The 17,837-nt window shown below is 50.9% G+C and overlaps 7 protein-coding genes across 7 annotated transcripts in view; 4 read left to right on the top strand and 3 right to left on the bottom strand.

Annotated features, from left to right (window-relative positions):
- Window positions 1–1,078: 1,078 nt before the first annotated feature.
- On the bottom strand, window positions 1,079–4,519 carry PpBr36_01304 (uncharacterized protein; the record flags this gene model as incomplete). Its single annotated transcript, XM_029888492.1, has 2 exons — window positions 1,079–1,252; window positions 1,328–4,519. The coding sequence occupies 2 exons, from the start codon at window positions 4,517–4,519 to the stop codon at window positions 1,079–1,081; spliced, it is 3,366 nt and encodes a 1,121-aa protein (XP_029752231.1).
- A 1,425-nt stretch (window positions 4,520–5,944) lies between these two features.
- On the top strand, window positions 5,945–6,496 carry PpBr36_01303 (uncharacterized protein; the record flags this gene model as incomplete). Its single annotated transcript, XM_029888491.1, has 1 exon — window positions 5,945–6,496. One exon carries the CDS (start codon window positions 5,945–5,947, stop codon window positions 6,494–6,496), a length of 552 nt encoding a protein of 183 aa, XP_029752226.1.
- Window positions 6,497–6,822: 326 nt separating this feature from the next.
- On the bottom strand, window positions 6,823–7,506 carry PpBr36_01302 (uncharacterized protein; the record flags this gene model as incomplete). The annotated part of the gene is made up of 1 exon (XM_029888490.1): window positions 6,823–7,506. The coding sequence occupies one exon, from the start codon at window positions 7,504–7,506 to the stop codon at window positions 6,823–6,825; it is 684 nt and encodes a 227-aa protein (XP_029752225.1).
- Window positions 7,507–8,302: 796 nt separating this feature from the next.
- On the top strand, window positions 8,303–8,905 carry PpBr36_01301 (uncharacterized protein; the record flags this gene model as incomplete). The annotated part of the gene is made up of 3 exons (XM_029888489.1): window positions 8,303–8,344; window positions 8,425–8,539; window positions 8,628–8,905. 3 exons carry the CDS (start codon window positions 8,303–8,305, stop codon window positions 8,903–8,905), a joined length of 435 nt encoding a protein of 144 aa, XP_029752228.1.
- Window positions 8,906–9,054: 149 nt separating this feature from the next.
- PpBr36_01300 (uncharacterized protein) lies at window positions 9,055–10,087 on the bottom strand (the record flags this gene model as incomplete). The annotated part of the gene is made up of 5 exons (XM_029888488.1): window positions 9,055–9,218; window positions 9,280–9,559; window positions 9,628–9,809; window positions 9,888–9,916; window positions 9,987–10,087. Coding segments are annotated over 5 exons (756 nt in total), but the record flags the coding sequence as incomplete, so codon positions are not given.
- A 1,150-nt stretch (window positions 10,088–11,237) lies between these two features.
- On the top strand, window positions 11,238–13,892 carry PpBr36_01299 (uncharacterized protein; the record flags this gene model as incomplete). Its single annotated transcript, XM_029888487.1, has 1 exon — window positions 11,238–13,892. One exon carries the CDS (start codon window positions 11,238–11,240, stop codon window positions 13,890–13,892), a length of 2,655 nt encoding a protein of 884 aa, XP_029751332.1.
- A 2,519-nt stretch (window positions 13,893–16,411) lies between these two features.
- The window catches only part of PpBr36_01298 (uncharacterized protein), a gene marked incomplete at both ends in the record, with an annotated part of 3,423 nt that continues 1,997 nt past the window's right edge, over window positions 16,412–17,837 (top strand). Inside the window, 3 exons of the mRNA XM_029888486.1 lie at window positions 16,412–16,924; window positions 17,025–17,294; window positions 17,367–17,837. The exon at window positions 17,367–17,837 is cut by the window's right edge and continues 361 nt beyond it. Of these exons, the coding sequence (XP_029751331.1) occupies window positions 16,412–16,924; window positions 17,025–17,294; window positions 17,367–17,837 (1,254 nt within the window). The remainder of the gene's footprint in view (window positions 16,925–17,024; window positions 17,295–17,366) is intronic.

The following is a 17,837-nucleotide window of genomic DNA, read 5'->3' as shown; positions in this document are numbered from 1 at the left end:
AAAAAAAAGACTGACGTCGTTTTGCCTGCATTATTTTCTTCGTTTTTATGTTCTGTACGTCCCTCCCTCCCCATCCACCGCGGATCGGTGGGTATGCCCTTCAATCAAGCCAGGTAGTGATATCCGATCTAACCTGACCCAGATACAGTTTACCTGCGATCCGATGGCTGCCCAAAAGAACACGTGCAATTAACACTGGTTTCTCCGACGTTGCCCTTATTCTGTCCTGCTGCCCAATATGACGGCTGGGTTGGGGCAGTTGTGGTGCAGATGAGGAAGCAGAGTTCCATGATTGGCGGATCGGTGATCCTGACAGCAAAAGAGACACTGAGATGGCCCTGACGGAACCTCCCTCTCTGCCGATGGTGGGAATTTGCTAGTAGACGATGCAGAATCGCAGCGGACACGGCTGCGGGTGAGCAAGTCTGGGGCAGCTTTGGCAAGCCCTGGCCTGTGTTGGCCAGTAGCCTATGATCATTACCTTCCTGATCTCCCTCTTGTTGAACCGTGGCTGTTGAGCCATTAACACATAGTTGATATTGACCCAGCGAGCAGATGGAGCTGGTGGAGAAGACTTAGCATTTCTGGGTTGGGTTAGTTCACTTCCTCGTAGTATTTGCGGGTGATGAGGCAAGGTTCCGACACCAGAGCCACCTTAGTACCCCTGTTATGGCTTTCATTACTGGACTGCTTTTGCATCAGGCCTGTCTAGCTTCTTGCTTGTATACTATAGCAGGAAATGCTGGAGCAATAAATGCAAATATAGTACAATTAAAAGAAAAAGAAAAGACAAACGAGAAAATCCCTTATTTCACAGAAGAGTAGTGTGTTCCCAGTACAATCGCCTCGTCAGTGGTTACTCCCCAACGCCAGAAACGAAGCAAGCCACGTCTTTATGCTCTTACATTCCCTCTTTATTCCAGCAACCCTTTATTGGTTGCATCCGTACGCCCAGCAGAATCAAAGCGCATCCCTCCCTATCCTTCTCCTGCTGTTGTACATGGATAACATTCGGTTTAAGCCCCTGAATCCTACCGACAATCATACGGACATTTCAGCTGCCACGTCCTCGATTGCATTAGGGTTCCTCTTCCTTTTCCTCCTTTTCAGTGGCCGACTTGTCGGCATTGGCCCTTTTCCACTCGCAGCTCACGCACTTATTGGCGTTCGTCATGTCTAGGTTTGGAAAGACAAGTTCGAAGATCTCAGAGTACCAGCTGGCCGGGCGACCTTCGATACCCTCCTTGATGTTCTACCGGGAGCAAATCATTTGTCAGCAAACCAGAAACTCATTAAACGGAGAACATGCTGCTGTATAAATTCTTACCTCTGGAAGCTCGAGCCAGTCCGACATGTTGTCTGCTGGGAATATAATCATCTTGCTACCAGCTCGTCGGGCTGCAACAGTCTTCTCCCTCAGGCCTCCAATACGGAGGACCTTCCCGGTCAGGGTAAGTTCGCCTGTCATGGCAATGGTAGGATCAACTGGCATCTCCAGAGCCAATGAGAGCAGACTAGTGGCCATTGTGATACCTGCCGAGGGGCCATCCTTCTGCACAGCACCCTCGGGCACGTGAACATGGATTTTCGCACGCTCAAAGAAATGGTTGTCGGGGAAGTTCTTTGCCATGTGTGCCTTGACAAAAGAATAGGCAATGGTGGACGACTCCTTCATCACCGTCTTAAGGTTGCCCGTGATTTCGAATGAAGGCCTCGAACCGGGGCGCAGAGCTGCCTGTAGTATCGACTCGATATACATGGCAGCGCCTCCCATCTGTGTCCATGCCAAGCCCATGGTTACACCCGGGGGTGTGACGTCGTAAAGCCTGTCCGAAGTGAAGATAGGAGGTCCCACATAGTCCTTGAGCGAATCCTTGTCAATAGTAACGTGGACGCTCTCCGGCACTTCTAGGGCAACCCGTGGCTTCTCGGTAAGAGGTTGTGGTGAAGGCTCGTCGGGTCTTGTCTTGGGTTCCTTGGTATCTTCCTTCGTCTGCTCGGATGTTTCCTCCTTTTGTTTTTGTTCTTCCAGTGCAGCCTTGCCAGCCTCGGTCAGGGCCTCTGATTCTGGTAGCGCCTCTTCGCCCAAATCTTGTACTATCTTGAGTGCTGACTTGCGGTAGACCTTCTCGATTTGCTTCTTCAGGTTACGCACTCCCGACTCCCGGCAGTACGACTTGATGAGCTCCTCAATGGCATCGTCATTCAGCCTGACGTCTGCCTTTTCAAGCCCAGCAAGTTCTTTGGCTGCCGGAGCAAGGTAACGTTGGGCAATGGCCATCTTCTCGTCAGAGACGTAGCCCGAGAGCCTGATGACCTCCATTCTGTCGAGCAAAGGCCGGGGTATGGTGTCCGTCATGTTGGCTGTGCAGACGAACAGGACCTTGGATAGGTCGACAGGAACATCCATGTAATGATCGAGGAATGAGCTGTTTTGCTCTGGGTCTAACAGCTCAAGGAGGGCAGAGGAAGGGTCGCCTTTGTAACCGCTTCCCATCTTGTCAATCTCGTCAATGAGAATGAGCGGGTTCTCCGTGTTGCACTTCTTCAGAGCCTGAATCACACGGCCAGGAAGAGCACCGACATAAGTTCTCCGATGACCTTTGATCTCAGCAACATCTGTGAGGCCGCCAACGCTGAACCGGTAGTATTCGCGGTTAAGTGCTCGTGCGATAGATTTGCCGATACTCGTCTTGCCTACACCTGGCGGTCCGACAAAGCAGAGAATCTTTCCCTCCACAGTTCCTCTCAGCTTTCCCACGGCAATAAACTCGAGGATGCGATCCTTGACATCTTTCAGACCATAGTGGTCCTCATCCAAAACCTTTACCGCGTTTGAAATGCTGAAGTTTTCCGCACTTCTCCTGCCCCATGGAACTTGCGTGAGCCAGTCCAAGTAGTTGCGAGTGACATTGAACTCGGAAGCCGCAGGCTCAAGATGAGCCAGCTTGTTAAGCTCCTCGTCAAAAACTTTGCGCACCTCGTCGGGCATGGCCAAACCATCTGCCTTGGACTTGAAGTTTTCTACCAGCTTGTCCTTGCCGTCCGATTCGATGCCAAGTTCCCGACGGATCCCCTTCATCTGCTCCATAAGCCAGTATTCACGCTGTCGCTTTGAAATCTTGTTCTCGACGTCCTTTGAGATCTTTGACTGCAGCTGCGCGTTCATGAGCTCCTTTTTGAGTACCACAAGTGCCTTCTGCATGCGGTCCTCAACATTCAAGCTCGCCAAAACCTCCTGAAGCTCCTCGGGGTCGCCGGCCGATACCGCGGCGGCAAAATCGGCGAGCTTAGCAGGGTCAGAAGTGACGTTACCTGTTGATTGACTTATCGAAAAAGTAGAAATCTGATCCCTAAACAGGCTGTTCATGTTCGCAACCTCTTTGAACACGTCCACAATCTCGTTAGTCACAGCCCTGATGACCGGACTCTTGGGATCGTGAGGTTCCTCGGCCAGATTATCAACATTAACGAGGCTGACAGGGTATTTGCGTAGGAAAGATATAGGCTCGTATTCGTGTTGGGTGTTTGATTTCGTCGAAACAACACTCTCCTCGAAGCTGGCCACAACGTCTCCCTTCTTTTCTTGGGCAGAGTCCTCCTCTGTGGGTTTTGATGGTATGGGCTCTGGGATGGGAACGTCTGAGGAAGAGTCGTCCTTCCTGTTCTCTACCTCTCCTGGCGGTAAAAGGTTTGAGATGCGAATGCGGCGGTGGGGATATAGGATCGCCGTGAGAGAGCCCTTGCCCTCCCCTGTTGCAGGGAAAGCACTCGTTATCTGTGCAAAGACGCCGACATCGTAAACATCCTCTGGCTTTTGGATGACATCGGAATCGGCATTCTCGTCCTTGAACAGAAAAGCCCCCACATAAGGCTGACCCCTCCGCATCATCTCTGTTATCGCAGCAGCCACGTTCGGATCCTTGATGGTTATTGCTTTGTAGAAGCCCGGGAACAGCGGCCTTTTTGCAATGGGGATCGCCATCACTTGCGGGTATATCTCGGGAACTGTGGGCTTCTGTAGGGCCTTTTCTGCTGCCGACTTGCGGCCCTTCTTGCCGCCATCGCCTGATCCATCACCGCCCGAGGCACCTCCAGCGGCGCTAGAGCCCCTTCCATCCGGCGACTCCGCAGTTCCTGATCTTGCCGCCGAGCTTGGTGTTGATTCAGAACTCGATGTCTTGATATCACTCGTCTCCTTCTCTTCTATGTCCTTTGATGGCTTGGCCTTATCTGAGTTTGCCTCTACCTCCTCCTCGGACAACGGCTCGGTCGCGTCGAAGAAGCCATCGTTCTTCTTCTTTCTCAGGGATGCAACCGTCGAAAAACTCGACCTGATTTCCAGCTGCGCTGTGTCGGCAAAGAGAGATGATGGGCCACGGGGTCTCGAAGTCGAAAGCAAGGATACGCTCCTTGTTGTATATAGCCTGGAAACAGCACAGCGGTGGCCCGCCGGTGCGTGGGCGAGTAGTCCTCGAAATGTGGCAGGTCTGGCAGGTACGCGCTGCCTGAGTAACATCGTGATCGTTCTGGGTAGCTGTCGTCGTCCCAAACGCGATTGTGGCGATTATGTGTGCTTGTGCTCGTGCTTCACTACCTCTGCGAGTGGCGGCACCTAGTCTAATGACGAAGCCGATGCAAAATCGGAGAAATGCATGCAACTCAGGTAGGCAAGCTCGGGAAGCAGCAAAAGCCTGACTGCAAACAAAGTTGAACTGATTAATGTTGATTCAGAAACTGTACCAACTCCAAAGTGACCGCGAGAAACAAAGAAAAGAAAAAGAAAAAAAAGATTCTATGGAAGTTTGGAAAGTTTTTATGAAGCTTCAGGCAGCTAGGTACTGTACCTTCCGCCGTTTGGTTTGTAATCTTCTCTGCACGCGCAAAGGAGCTTGATGGAATCTCCCCAGCAAAAACCCACTATGATCGAAACGATAAACGTCGTTGCAAGCCCGGACGTTTATCGGGTGGGTCCGCTACATGTATTAGCCACCCACGAGCCACCTTCCACAACCAGCCACAAGCAAATTGTTCGGGACGCCAAATCCCTGGTCTTTGACTTTTTGATCTTCCATGCCAGTTGATCAGCTCGTTGAGGCTAATGCGGGGTTGGTAGCCGGAAATGATAATCCAGGCATGAAATTGTGAGGGGAAGGTACCTTTCTCATAACAATTGATTGTCAACAGCTGTCTACCAAGTCTGTCTTGACGTTGAGATATCTACCGTCCTATGTACATTAGATAGGTATATAACGGGATAGCCGGTGGTACAACAGTGTTTAAACCTAGTTCAGTTGTCACACTTGCCAAATCTAGATGCGCGTTAGATTATGTCGTGTCCGCGGGGCTGTTTTCGCCTAGAGATGATGATCAGTTCTGCACCCATCTGCATGGCTTTCATCTTACCTCAACTGTCTTGCTAACCGCCCCCACCCACCACCGACGACCTTTCAGCTCTTGTTAATCTAGTTCTACACCCCATCTCGTCCTTGCGCCTTACTCAGATACCTCACTTCACAGCCTGGGATTTCCAATATTAGCCTTCCTTGCCTACCACCTTGTCAACCACCTTACCTAAGGTACCAACCTAGGTATCTTACCTCTCTTGTATACCTACCTATCTCAATTCGGCAAAGCGGGAGTTGCCTGTCAAGACAGCCTGACCATTTCTGTTTTTATTAAGAAGCTGCTGTTGTCCCCAACTTGTTTTATTGCTTGTCTTATTGCTTGTCTTTTTGACACCATCCGTTGCATTGCAAGGAGATCCAGCTGCGTTTCTGTTTTGGCTTGCATTACCATAGCTATTTTTGTTTCCACTTTCTGCGTGGCACAACCCTACGATATCGGCAACCCTCGGTTCTTGCACTGTCCCCTAGTCGACTGCCGTCTTTGCACGCTCGACGAATCAGATTTTAATAGAGCGTCCTGCGCTGCACGCCCCACAATGTCCTCTACAGCTCAGCAGGCCTCGGACGTAGCTGCTGCTGTCTCCAAGCTGACTATTTCCCCGGCTAATAACGACACCCACCGCAAACAAAACACCAAGAAGGCCGGGACCAAGTCGAAGAAGAAAGTCGCAGACTCATGGGAAGACGAGGACGTATCTTCCGATCCGGAGTCCAGTTCTGAGCCCGAATCCGGTGGCCCCGACAGCAGCGGCCCCGTAGACTCGGCCGGCGGCAGCTTGACGACGGGCACCAAAGCACCTCCGCCCACACCAGTTACACCTAGCTACTCGCCGAGCGCTACTAACTTCTCAGCTACGACGGGCGACTTATCCGATGGGCCCAGGAGACCCGAGAAGACCGATGCGGTGGCACGCCGCATGATAGCGAGTGCACTGGGAGTAAAGGTTCCTAAGCAGACGGAAGAACAGAAAGCTTATGACAAGGCCATGCGTGAAAAGGAGCGCAAGAGGAGAGAAGAAGAAAGGCAGCTCGAGAAGAAGAGGCTGGAAGAGGCGGAGAAAGCGAAGAGGGCAATTTGGGAAGACTGACTCAAGAGGTATATTTTCAGGTGCTGCCACAGAATATGATCGTTCCTTCAGTTGTTTGCTGTATATTTCAGTAATTCCCTCGTACAAAACGGCTCGTCAGATAATCATCATTACATGTATAGGTCTCATTCGTTGTGACCTTATATAACGGTCTGTTGTGGGGTGCATATTTGCCGGATAGTCCGTCTCGTTCCCTTTAAACATTCGTCTGAGCTTTTCATTAACATGATCTCATGTGCAATGAACGTTCACATGTCATCGGCCTGGGTCAGAAGAAGTCTTTGGTGATTACGAACAATGGCTCTGCTCAAAGTTTCATCATCCTGTCATTTGGACTCTGTTCTTGGAAATTGTCCAGACGGCAAAGGCAACCCATGCATTGTCAAGGTCAACCTAGGCGAGCCGTCCTCTGTGTACTTGACAGCGACGCCCATACCATCAAGACCGTGATTGACGGCATGTCGATTCCATTGGATCTGGCTGACTTGCCGATCTGCCACGGAGCACGATATGTAGCCCATAGGCCATCTACTGCGCCCCAGAGAGTCCCGCACGCCTTTTGTTGCCGGATGCTGGCCTACCAGTAGGCCCAACACGCCAGAGTCCCTCCAGCCAGCAGGCGCGCCCACAAAGGCACCCTCGAGCTCTCTGACATGGCTCGGGCCGAGTTTTGAGGCCATTGCCTTACACTGAAGGATCACTTTGATGGGCTTCGGAACAGACGGGACAGCCCAAGTCCCTAGCAAGTCGATTCCATAATCCGAGGCTCCGCCAACGCGGAACAATGAGAACCCAAAGCTGGCGAGGCTTTCTGCCACAAAATATTCATAGTGAGTGCCAACATAGACTGTTGACTTTGGGTTCAAACCCGACCTCTTGGCATATTCAAGAAATGATGACAGGCTGTTGTGGTTTGGTGTTGGTGGTTTGGGGTATGTGAGAGTCTCGCTGGTGTTGGACGTGGTTCCAGGATCCGGGACGCCGGAGGGTACTCCTTGATTGCTGTTCATCCTCCGCTGAAGGATCCATGGCGTGCCTCTTTGAATGGCGTCAAGTGGACGAGCCACCCATTTGTGCCTTATCATGCCTTGCTGATTTATCGGGACAATACGATAGAATCCGTCTCATGTCGACTTGGTAGTTGAATGATACCGTCAGAGTGAATTACAGTCGGAAAGTAAGATCGGAACGAATGTACTTGGACATGGGACATATCGCAACTCAATATCGAATTGCCATAAATCAGATCGAGGACCGAAGAAGTCTGGGTGTCACAACAGCAGCGTTGTCCAACCGTCCCGATTCTTTTAATTCTTCAATGAGCTTCTTTTCCCCACACAGTGATCTTCCACCCATTTCTTTACAGAAGAACCATAGTAGGTACCTACCTCCTCGCTCGATTATTATTCTCCCATGTACATATTTCTAAGAATTTCTATGAGAAGTGTAGTACAGGACCGGCGAATCACTTATCTCAGATCCATGGCTAGATAGGACTAATGAAGGGATCAAAAAACTATCCAGGTATGTGTCTACAGTGAAGGATAACGTGGTTCTGGCAAGAAGAGTCACAGTGTGGACAACAGATACATACTGTCCAAATCTTGCATGGTTTCTTGGGCAGCATCGGAGCTTCCCTTTTCATGTTCAACCAGAGTTCTGTCGGCCTTGCATTTGCGCTTGTTCCATTTTCCATTCTTCAGACCATGCGACTCTTGGCATCCACTCCAATCAACCTCACTCCCGTCACAGCTGACACTGATTGTCCATAGCCTCTGTTACGCGCTCTCTTAAAAATCAATCAAGATGGGTGACAGACTCACGCAACTCCAAGATGCGGTTGACCAGGTCCGTGAATTCTACCCCACTGATGAATGCGCCATGGGTTTGTCCTCACCGTGCTGATGATATTCTGCTCCTCCAAATAGCTCGCGCAGCAATTTGTTGCATGTTTGTACTACCTCCATAAACGTCATGATCTGGAGACACTCGGGCCCGACGACAAGATCCGAGAACTCAAACCTGAAGATGATCCAAAAGAAGGTGCGGGCTTGATTGGAGACCCCTGCCTCTATTCCTTGCACAACCGCTGGACCAAAACTGATACCCTATGCCTCTTCTTTGCGCACAGTCGACCCCGTACCCGCCGACGAGTTCAAGGCCGGCCAGCTCGAGCTTGCGCGTGATCTGATTGTCAAAGAGCAACAAATCGAGATGCTGATATCGACACTACCTGGCCTTGACAATAGTGAGGAGGACCAGGAGCGCAATATCCAAGAGCTTGAGGAGGAACTAAGAGTTGCCGAGGCGCAAAGACAAGAAGCATTTAGGGACAAGCAAGAGGCACAGAAGAGGCTAGACCAAGTCATAAGAAGCATAAAGAGGCCCGCTGCAGTCCCTCTGGGTTGATGCGCTTGGTTTCTGCTGATATCTATCGCGACCTGAAAAGTCTAGCCTGTCTTGGCGGCATATAATCACAACCCCCCCTATTAATGACAATACAATGGCCTTTGCTGACACGTCGGTGTGGGAGCCTTTCATGTCCTCTATCTGCACTCCTACGGTTTCTTGAAAACCTCAGGGAATACGTTGCGCAATTCCTCCAGGGAGCGAATCTGATGCTCAGAGGCCGGTGTCCTGGGAACCTTGACGCCCTCTTCAACAAGATGAGCAGTATGCCAGCCAATCTCGTCTGCCTTTTTGCAGTTTTGATAGTTGTCGTCTATGCCAGTCAGCACCACTGGTACGCTCCCCAAGGCAAGTTACTACCCATTATCACTTACCGACAAAGTAACAGTCATCGACGTTCTCGACACCCGCATCTTTCATGGCGTTTGCAAATGCGTTCTCGTGCGGTTTGCAGACGAGGGGCTGTGAAGCGTAGTCGCAATATGTTATGCCATCAAAGAGGTCCTCGATTTCCAGCAGCCGAACGACCCTCCGAGCATGGTTTACATAAGCGTTTGTAAACAGCCAGAGCTTGACCTTACTTCGGTCGATGTCTTCAAGCATTTTCCGAAGCTGTGGGTTGGGCTTTATTATGCCCTCAAGTGGCAAGGCATCCTATATCAGGCAGATGTGAGTATTTTGGGTGTCATAGATCCAGGCTTCGAAGGTGTGGAGTCACGTACATCTACTTTTGAGTTGTACTCAAGGGGGTCGATCTGGTGATGTCGAACAAGTCCCTCGATTGCCAAGCCGTAATTCTGATAGTACTCTTTGTGGAGTCGTACCGCCTCATCCCAAGGGAGTGACAAGTGTTCTGCAAAGTATTTGTCGATCAAATCTGCCATGCGATCGTGTACTTTTGCGCCTGTCATTTTCCCGTTGCAGGTTAGCATATTATGAGGAGGAGATCATAACACAATCCACAAAATGCTGCAGTGCATACTTTTGGGGTATAGACAATTGTCAATGTCACTGGAGTAAATGTTTCAGTAATGACGACATTACGCAAAGCCAAGTATACCAAAGGTACGTTTGTCCTCACAAGAAGAAGACCTTTGTTGGGTGGCGGTCAACACCATTAGTGGGCGGTCCGCTTGAGCCCATGTCTGAATTGTGTATCCAGTGGGCAGCTACGGTGTAAATCTGATGTTTTTGATCAAATGTAGTTCAGGAAGTTGATGGTAGACGTTGTCTGACTGAAATGGTTGAGCCAGGATTTCAATGTACAGAAGGAGGTTACGGTACCAAGTGTGACGAAACAAAGTGGGACTGTGTTGTTACAAAAGAGCTCGATGTCTATAGAAGTCAATAGTAGATGGATGGATGCAATACGACATTGATTTACATGGCTTGAGCGGGAGCGTCAAGCACATAAATACCGGATAAGTCGAGTACGAGTACCGATTAGCGGAGAGCCTGAAAACTGATTTTTTGAGTCACACCGTTTTTCAGTTTTTCTGGATTAGAAATACCAACTGCGGAATGGGTTCGCCGAAAAGAAAAAGAAAAAAAAAAGATGCATGAGACTCATCGCGGTGTTTGCTTCGGTCATTGCCCTTTTTTATTTTTTATTTTTTTTATTATATATGTTTGTTCTCAATAAATAAGTTTCGTCATTAACCATTTATTCCATTCCGAGCCGGAGCCTGAAGAACCCCACCACAGGCCTTTCACGCAGCAAGGGAGATTCTCATTCATTTCATTCATGTGACCAGCCAAGGCTAGACGCAAATTGCAGGGTGGAATGGATCATGGTAAGCAGCACTTGCACCACGAGATTCAACTCTCCCTACCTACCAATCAATTGGAAACAGAAACAATTAAATGTCCACTGCACAAGTCAAGATCGATCGTACCCTAGGGCTTCTACGAAGACGCGTTGAAACAAGGTCTATTCTGTGAGGCTGGGTCTAGCCACGCTAGAAATCGCGGTAAGCAACACGGAGAAGCACGTGCACGGGATTAGTGGATGCAGGAGATATTTCCTCTGCGCAGTCCAGATTACAAAAACAAAGCTCTCCCTTTTGTCTTCGACCTTCAATTCCAACCGATCGCTGAGTTCATGCTCGCGTTCTGCTTGTCCTCATCGACTTATTTTCTTACTAAACTATACGCTGGGTTTTCTTTGCTCTACGCCTTCATTTGCACTTTGACCCAGAAAGCTGTTATATTTCTCTTGCCGTCGGCAGCTCCTGGCTCTGCTGCTTCATCTCTGACTGACCCTGTGCCATAAACTTGTGCCTACCATCGAGGTGACGCATCACCGACTGCCGCCAAACCGGCGTCGGCTGCAATGGCCTCAATTTCATCAACGACGACGGTGACTCTATCGAAAGATGAGCTCCGTCTAATTGATGAATATGGTAAAATTGTCAACTTTCGCGAAAGAGTGCTGTCGGGAAAACACCCAAACATCAAGGTTCCTGCGCATCTGTTAGCAGCGAAAACCTCTAACGCGTCACCACCAACATCGTCGTCCACCTCGGCGCTCGCTGATGGCCCAACGACCAACGCCATTTCCTCTTTCCATGTCAAGCCCTCTTCAAGTCGAATGACTTCGGATGTAGGCGCGACAGAGAATCGTCAGGCTTTCCAGGCGAACTCGTCACAGCCTTCGCTGGTCACAAGTTTTCCTGGCTTAGGATCACTTCCAGGTGACCTAGGCGGTAGTAGCACGCCGTCATCTGCGAAGACTTTTGGTTCAGCAAGGGCTGAGATCAACCCCATCTTCCTTGAAAAATCTGATCACCTCATCAAGACAGAACTCCAGCTGCAGCGACAGAGAGTCGAGCGTGCCCTGAGAGAGCAGTTGGAGCAGCGTCGCAGCACGAGCTGGTCTCTGCAGCCTAGCGAACCTCTTCCTGATTTCGATCTTATGGACGTTCTGCAACAGGCACTTGTTCTCGCCCAGCAGATGGCTCCTTCGCATGCTGATGGAAATGTAGCAACTAACAACTCTGATGATGCCGATTCCCTTCATGGGAATACGTATGCCTCCACATCCATCGACGATTCGCCCAACTCGAACCACCTTGCTCGTCTACCTGATAGACCCGACCCCGAAGACGTTGAGATGCGCGAAAGCTCAGACTACGAACCAGAGCTCAGTTTCATGTCCGAACCCGCTGCCCCCATAGATAATGGAGCATCAATACCCACAGATATAACCTCGTCCGCAAATCACCGGCCCGACGCACCTGGTGGCCAGCAGACCCAGAACGCCCTTGTTGCTGCCCAACGTCCTCCGAGCCCCAGAATTCAAGATGCTGCTGTTCATATCGTCAGCTCTGGGGAAAGTGCAGACGCCAGTGGCTCTGCGGATTCTGGCCATACAGATAACGAGCAGAGTGCTGACGATCGTACCAAATCAATAGCCTCCAATCGGCTTGCGCAAGCTTATGGAGCCGGGACATCGACCGTTGTGCGAGCACACGATCTCTCACCCGTCGCGCCGCAGCCATCGCATGTCTCCTCCCTCGCCATTGCCAGGGGCCCTCACTCGTCAGATACGCGTAGAGCTCGTGCGACGCCTGCGCAAGTGGTTGCCATACGTAACGAAGTTTCGGCTGTGTCTAGCCCTGAGAGCTCACCCCAAACTTCCAAAGCCAATGAAAAACGCAAGGGCAAAAAGAAAAACAAGCGCAAAGCTGATCGCCAAGCCGCTGATGCTACTCCCTACATCAAGGCGGAGCCTCGCTCCCCTTCCCCATTTTCTGCTCACCCAGCTGGTAGGCCTCATAAGCGGCTGCGACCATCGCAGCGTTCAATGGAGCAGCTGAACTACGATGAATCACGAAGCCCACAGGTCCAACGCGAGATATACCGAGATCAACACGGTGCTTTATCATACGGCGAAGAAAATCCCCGAGTGGGCTACGACCGCCGCAACATATCTTTGCGCGAAGGGCCAGCTCCTGTGCACACAAGCGCTCAACCATATGATCACGATATATACGAAATTCGAAGGCCGGTGTCGACGCAGTTCTCTAGGGATCAAGATCCTGCCGCTTACCCAATACAGTACACCAATGAGCCTCGTGTCAGGACAGCTTCTCAGGCCATAGTGGATCGTGCCTCCTTTCGAGAGGCTCCAGTGTATTATGACGTGCGGGATGAACCTCGCATGAGTGTGCGGCCTGCAAATGATCGCGACCGGTCCCCATCCCCGATTATGCGTGAGGCTCGACCAGCGGCTATGGCTCCTCCACCTCGTGTACAGCCAGCCCGCATCATTGTCGATGAATATGGAAGAGAATACATCGAACCCCCTAGACCTCCCTCTGTGGCCAGGCACTCCGTGGTCGCAACAGCCGCTGCAGAACCGCTTGTTTATGACCATCACGTTCCGGCCAGGGCTCTGTCGAGGATGGCAGAAACGTATGGCGAAAACGTCATCTACAGACGCCCCTTGTCTCCCCAATTTGCAGCGCCGAGGCGGGTCATTACGGAACCGGAGTATGTCGCCGGTGAGTACCGCTCTTACCGCCAACGGGAGTACTCGGTGGTGCCCCAGGGATCCACCGCTGGTGATGATTACGTTCGCAGCCGTGCGCACCCCGAGAGGCGTGTGATTGAGAATCCCCCGAGGGAGTATATTACAAGAGCGGCCAGTGTGCGACCAACTGAGACGGTCCGCTATGAGATGGCAGGTGGCTATGGAGAGAGATACGGAAGCCTCCGTCCCGATGTGTCAGTGCGAGAGTATGCTTCCAGTGCCCATCCGGAAAGCAGGCGCGAAGTGGTATATCAACAGCCATATGCACGAGAGTTCAGTGTTCGACCAGAAGCCGTGGTACAGCGGTCCTATAGTGTTAGGCCACCAGAGTCGCAGCAGTTCCAGTATGACAGGCCCATGCGGCCAGATGCAGATGCTCCATATCTCGACAGGTCCCGGGGAGCACCTGAGGGAGTGGTTTATGAGGAAACGATGCGGGGTTCTTACCGCTAGAGCTGCAAGATGGAATGTTTGATACGGAGATGTTTGAAGAAGGATTAATATTGGCAGAGGCACAGTTGTAGTCACTGCACCTAGTGGTTTGACAGTTAGTGTACATGAATGATAGGCTCTGGAGTTGCCAAAAATTTGACTAAATGACCTGTAGTTCAAAATTAACACATGATTCCATGTTGATATCAGTGCATATCTCCTCACCGCTTGAGCTTAGTCAATGTGCAACTTGACGTACGACGTAGCTAGCTTTCAACCGGATAGCTATTAGCTACCAAAGGTTATGCCTGAGTAAAGCCTGGAAACCTAGGCTATCTGTACAGAAATTGAATTCCAGTCTGGTACTATCTAGTCTAACTCAATGCAGGGCAGTACATATCGCTGTTCGTAACAAAAAGGAACATTTTGGGAAACAAACAAACCAACATAATCAGGACAGTACCTCAAGGGTTGTCTTCGAGTAGCGTTGTGAGCAATGATCCCACATGACACTTGCTGTGTCTTTTTTCACGGCCGTGCGTTACGGCCTGCTCGTATATTGCTTATTGTGGAATTGGGGACTTGAGCTAGAGATTAGCTCTAGTTGGGCTCTTGCCTGCATCAATGCCCAGTTGAAGGATCACCACGGAGTGAACGGCATGGGCTGTGTTGGACTACAGGGTGAGATGACGACCCGGATACGAATGTATGAGTGCATGTCTACAGACGGAGTATGCAATAAAGCATCTCCAAATCTCCCCAAGCCACATAAACAACCGCCTACAGCCATGTTGATGTTATCTATCAGAGAGACCGCAGATACCTGCCCAGCTATGTTCGGCAGCCATAGGTCGATCTCAAGTGACAACAGTAGTCAACCTGACCGTCGCCCAAGCTGGGAAAATCGGAACGAAGCTTATGCAGTCAAAACTCATCGACTGCTTTTCAGGAGTGCCACAATCATCCGAAACAGGCTTCAGTACATAAAGGCCACGCATGCGAGAGGCTGACATGGAGCTTGTTAACCCTAACCTCGAAAGGGCAGGCAAGCAGACCACGTTGGAATTAGGGTTAATATTGCGCGCAGTCCATGATGCATTTGTGATTGCTGGGAGTGGGGCCTCTACCGAAGTCGGGGGGTTTGAATGTGCCGGTAATCACCATGCTTTTGATCTCCATTGGCAGTTCGTTGATGAATAAGTCAGATGGTCCCCGTCCGTCAACAAAATCAAACAAGCAAGGCAAGCAAGTGCGGTCATCGACTCGGGTTGAAGTTTAGTCGGAGCGGGTGTCAGCTCAGCGCTCGCAGGCGGCTGAGTGGGCGGCAGTGAGAACTTCGTTTCATTTTATCTTTGTAGGCTTCTTTCTTTTCGACTTCCGTCTTGGCTGATGATTCATCAGATATGTTGCTGCCGTGAGTCTCGTTTCATCCTATTATGAAATACAAAAAGAGAACCAAGGTCACCTAATTACTAGAGCCTCTCCCTAGGTACGGAGTTGGTAAAATACCATACCCAACAGACGTTTTGCCGGAGAAACTGATGAGGTCGGGGCTTGTGGAAAGTTTTTGATGGGTGTCCACCCAGCCATTCAAATCAAAAATCAGGTGCCAACATCTGACGGCAGACTTCGTATGCAATGCCCCGTAACACATGCACAGTGTACCCTGCTTTGAACATTACTTGAAGTACCTACACGCATAGGCTCCGCAGACAGGTACCGTCTTATGTAAGCCCGCACAGTGAGGCAGCGAATGGGAAACGAATGGCCTCATTCTGCTTTGAGAGGGTTAATTAATTAGCGGGGGCTTTGTGAAGGAGATCCGTGCAAACCAGGACATCGCTGGGCATTCGAACCGACCAGCACGGGTCTCTCTGGGATGAGCTTGGCATAGTATTGTAAATTGTCGTCTGTTTATGACAGTGATAAAAAAAATTGATGGTTCTGGGCAGAATCGCAGGGGCTCCCAGTCCGCTAGCGATTGCTTGGTTTTGGAAGTCGACCCGGAACGGACCATCTCTTCAGAGGCTGGTTGCTACTGTGCACTTGTGGTGGACTAAGCCGGGACTCGGTGGCCCACCGTAGCTCGAGCTGCCTTTTGGCTGCTGATCAGGATTGACCAGTCCAACCGACACTCACGACTTACTTTGCCTGGTGCTTCCTCCACATTCTTCCCCTCCACACGAACCACCCCCAAAGGAGCTCTGGAAGGGAACTGTCATCGCCAAACCGTTTCTTCTGTTTTATTCTTTTTTTCCCAAGTCCGTTCATTTCCTTTTAGATACCCTCGAATTTTGTCGTTTGTGGTTTTTTTTCTCCTTCTCCTTTCCTGTCAAATTGCTTTTTTTTTCCCTTTTCTCTCTCTGCCGCTTGCGCTCCGTGTTGCACTGCCCCGGTCCCTGGTCTGCACCCAAGAAAGCTGCGTGCTGTGGCCGTAGTGGCTTTCCTCTCGTTAAGCCTCTCACAGTCTTGTGTCTCGTCCGGTCCAGCCATCCACTGCCGCGTCCTTTCGTCGTCCGCCTCCGAAGCCGACCGGCACCATGAACAAGCTTGCCAACATGCGTCACTGGTCCGAGAGGATGACCCCGGCCAGCTTTGGAATGTCATCACGTCCGAATGGTCCCATGCCTGCCGTCGGCCCAGGTCCTCATCAAAAGATGGCTTCGACAAGCGCCCCCCAGCAAGGCCCTCCCCATGTTTTGGATTCGCCATTACACTACTCGTTCAACGTGCCGTTGTCCTCCGACCTAGCCGGCCCCGACACCGAAGACATACTCCACGCAACCACTGACGCCGTCCTCCGCTGGACCCACCCCGAAGATGCCCCCGACGACGTGCCCGTTCATGAACTTCCCGTCCACGCTCAGAATCTTTCAAACCTGCGAAAGCTATGTAAGGACTTCACGACGAGTCCACTCGACATCGAAGCCCACGTCATTTCGACAACACCAAAGCATGTCAAGGGACAGGTGACAACAGTCTGCTTGTCAGGCGCGCCTGAACTCGTATACCACGCGAGGGACACGATATTAAACGAGACGCCACTGACCCTCGTATGCTGAATTCCCCCACCTTCGTCGCCTGTTCATGAATACGGGACTGTATAGGCTTGATGTTGAGTTGGAATAACTGCTTACCGTTGGTCTTCAACAGCGTTGCACCATCATCGACATTGATGGTGATATGTTTCTCGATCCGCAGACTGGAGGTCTCAAAGCACCCGTGACGAACACCCTGGACTACACATCGAGCTTTTGTGGTGTTGACATCTTCCTCCTTGGGCCCAAACTCACCCCACTCGCAGATGGCCTGAATGGTGACAGTGAGGTTAGAAGGGACCAGCGCTGGCGGTTGGCCATCTACGGCGACCATCTGTCTTCTGAGCACGCAAAGACTAGGCTTCTGATCCACATTGATCAAATGGTATTGAAACTCAGTCCCTAGCGTGTGAGTTTCCACGCATGCGTGCACTGCTAATCCTGAGATTACGTACAGCTTGGCCGGATTATCGATGGGCTGCACGCCGAGTTGACTTTGCATCAACCTCTTTGTGGCCGCAACAGGAAAACCATTAAGCTCATTGAGTCGACGACGCGTACTGCCATATACATGCCGCCATCATTTTCTTCCGTGTTTCGGTACTGCCCAGTCAACGCCCAAGCGCGCGACCCGAACCAGATCTTCATCACTGGCGAGGACCCAGCCCATATCGAACTCGCCAAGAAAAAGATGCACGAGGTCCTCAACAGGCTGCGGCTCTTCGTGAAGGAAGTCGAGATTCCTTCGGAGAAGATTGATAACATTCTTCTCAGTCGTATGGACAAGGTCCAAAAGATCACCGAGACTTTTGGAACTTACATTTCGTTTCCGCCTCTCGGCTCCCGCAAGACCGTTGTGAGAATTCAGGGGCAAGAGAACCTGCATATCGAACGGACTGCGCGGGAACTCATGGCTCTTGTAGGTGTT

Source organism: Pyricularia pennisetigena, chromosome 2 (assembly GCF_004337985.1).
Source record: "Pyricularia pennisetigena strain Br36 chromosome 2, whole genome shotgun sequence".
Taxonomy (NCBI): Eukaryota; Fungi; Ascomycota; class Sordariomycetes; order Magnaporthales; family Pyriculariaceae; genus Pyricularia; species Pyricularia pennisetigena.
The sequence above is the reverse complement of the archived record's forward strand: the minus strand, read 5'-3'. Positions and strand labels throughout refer to the sequence as shown.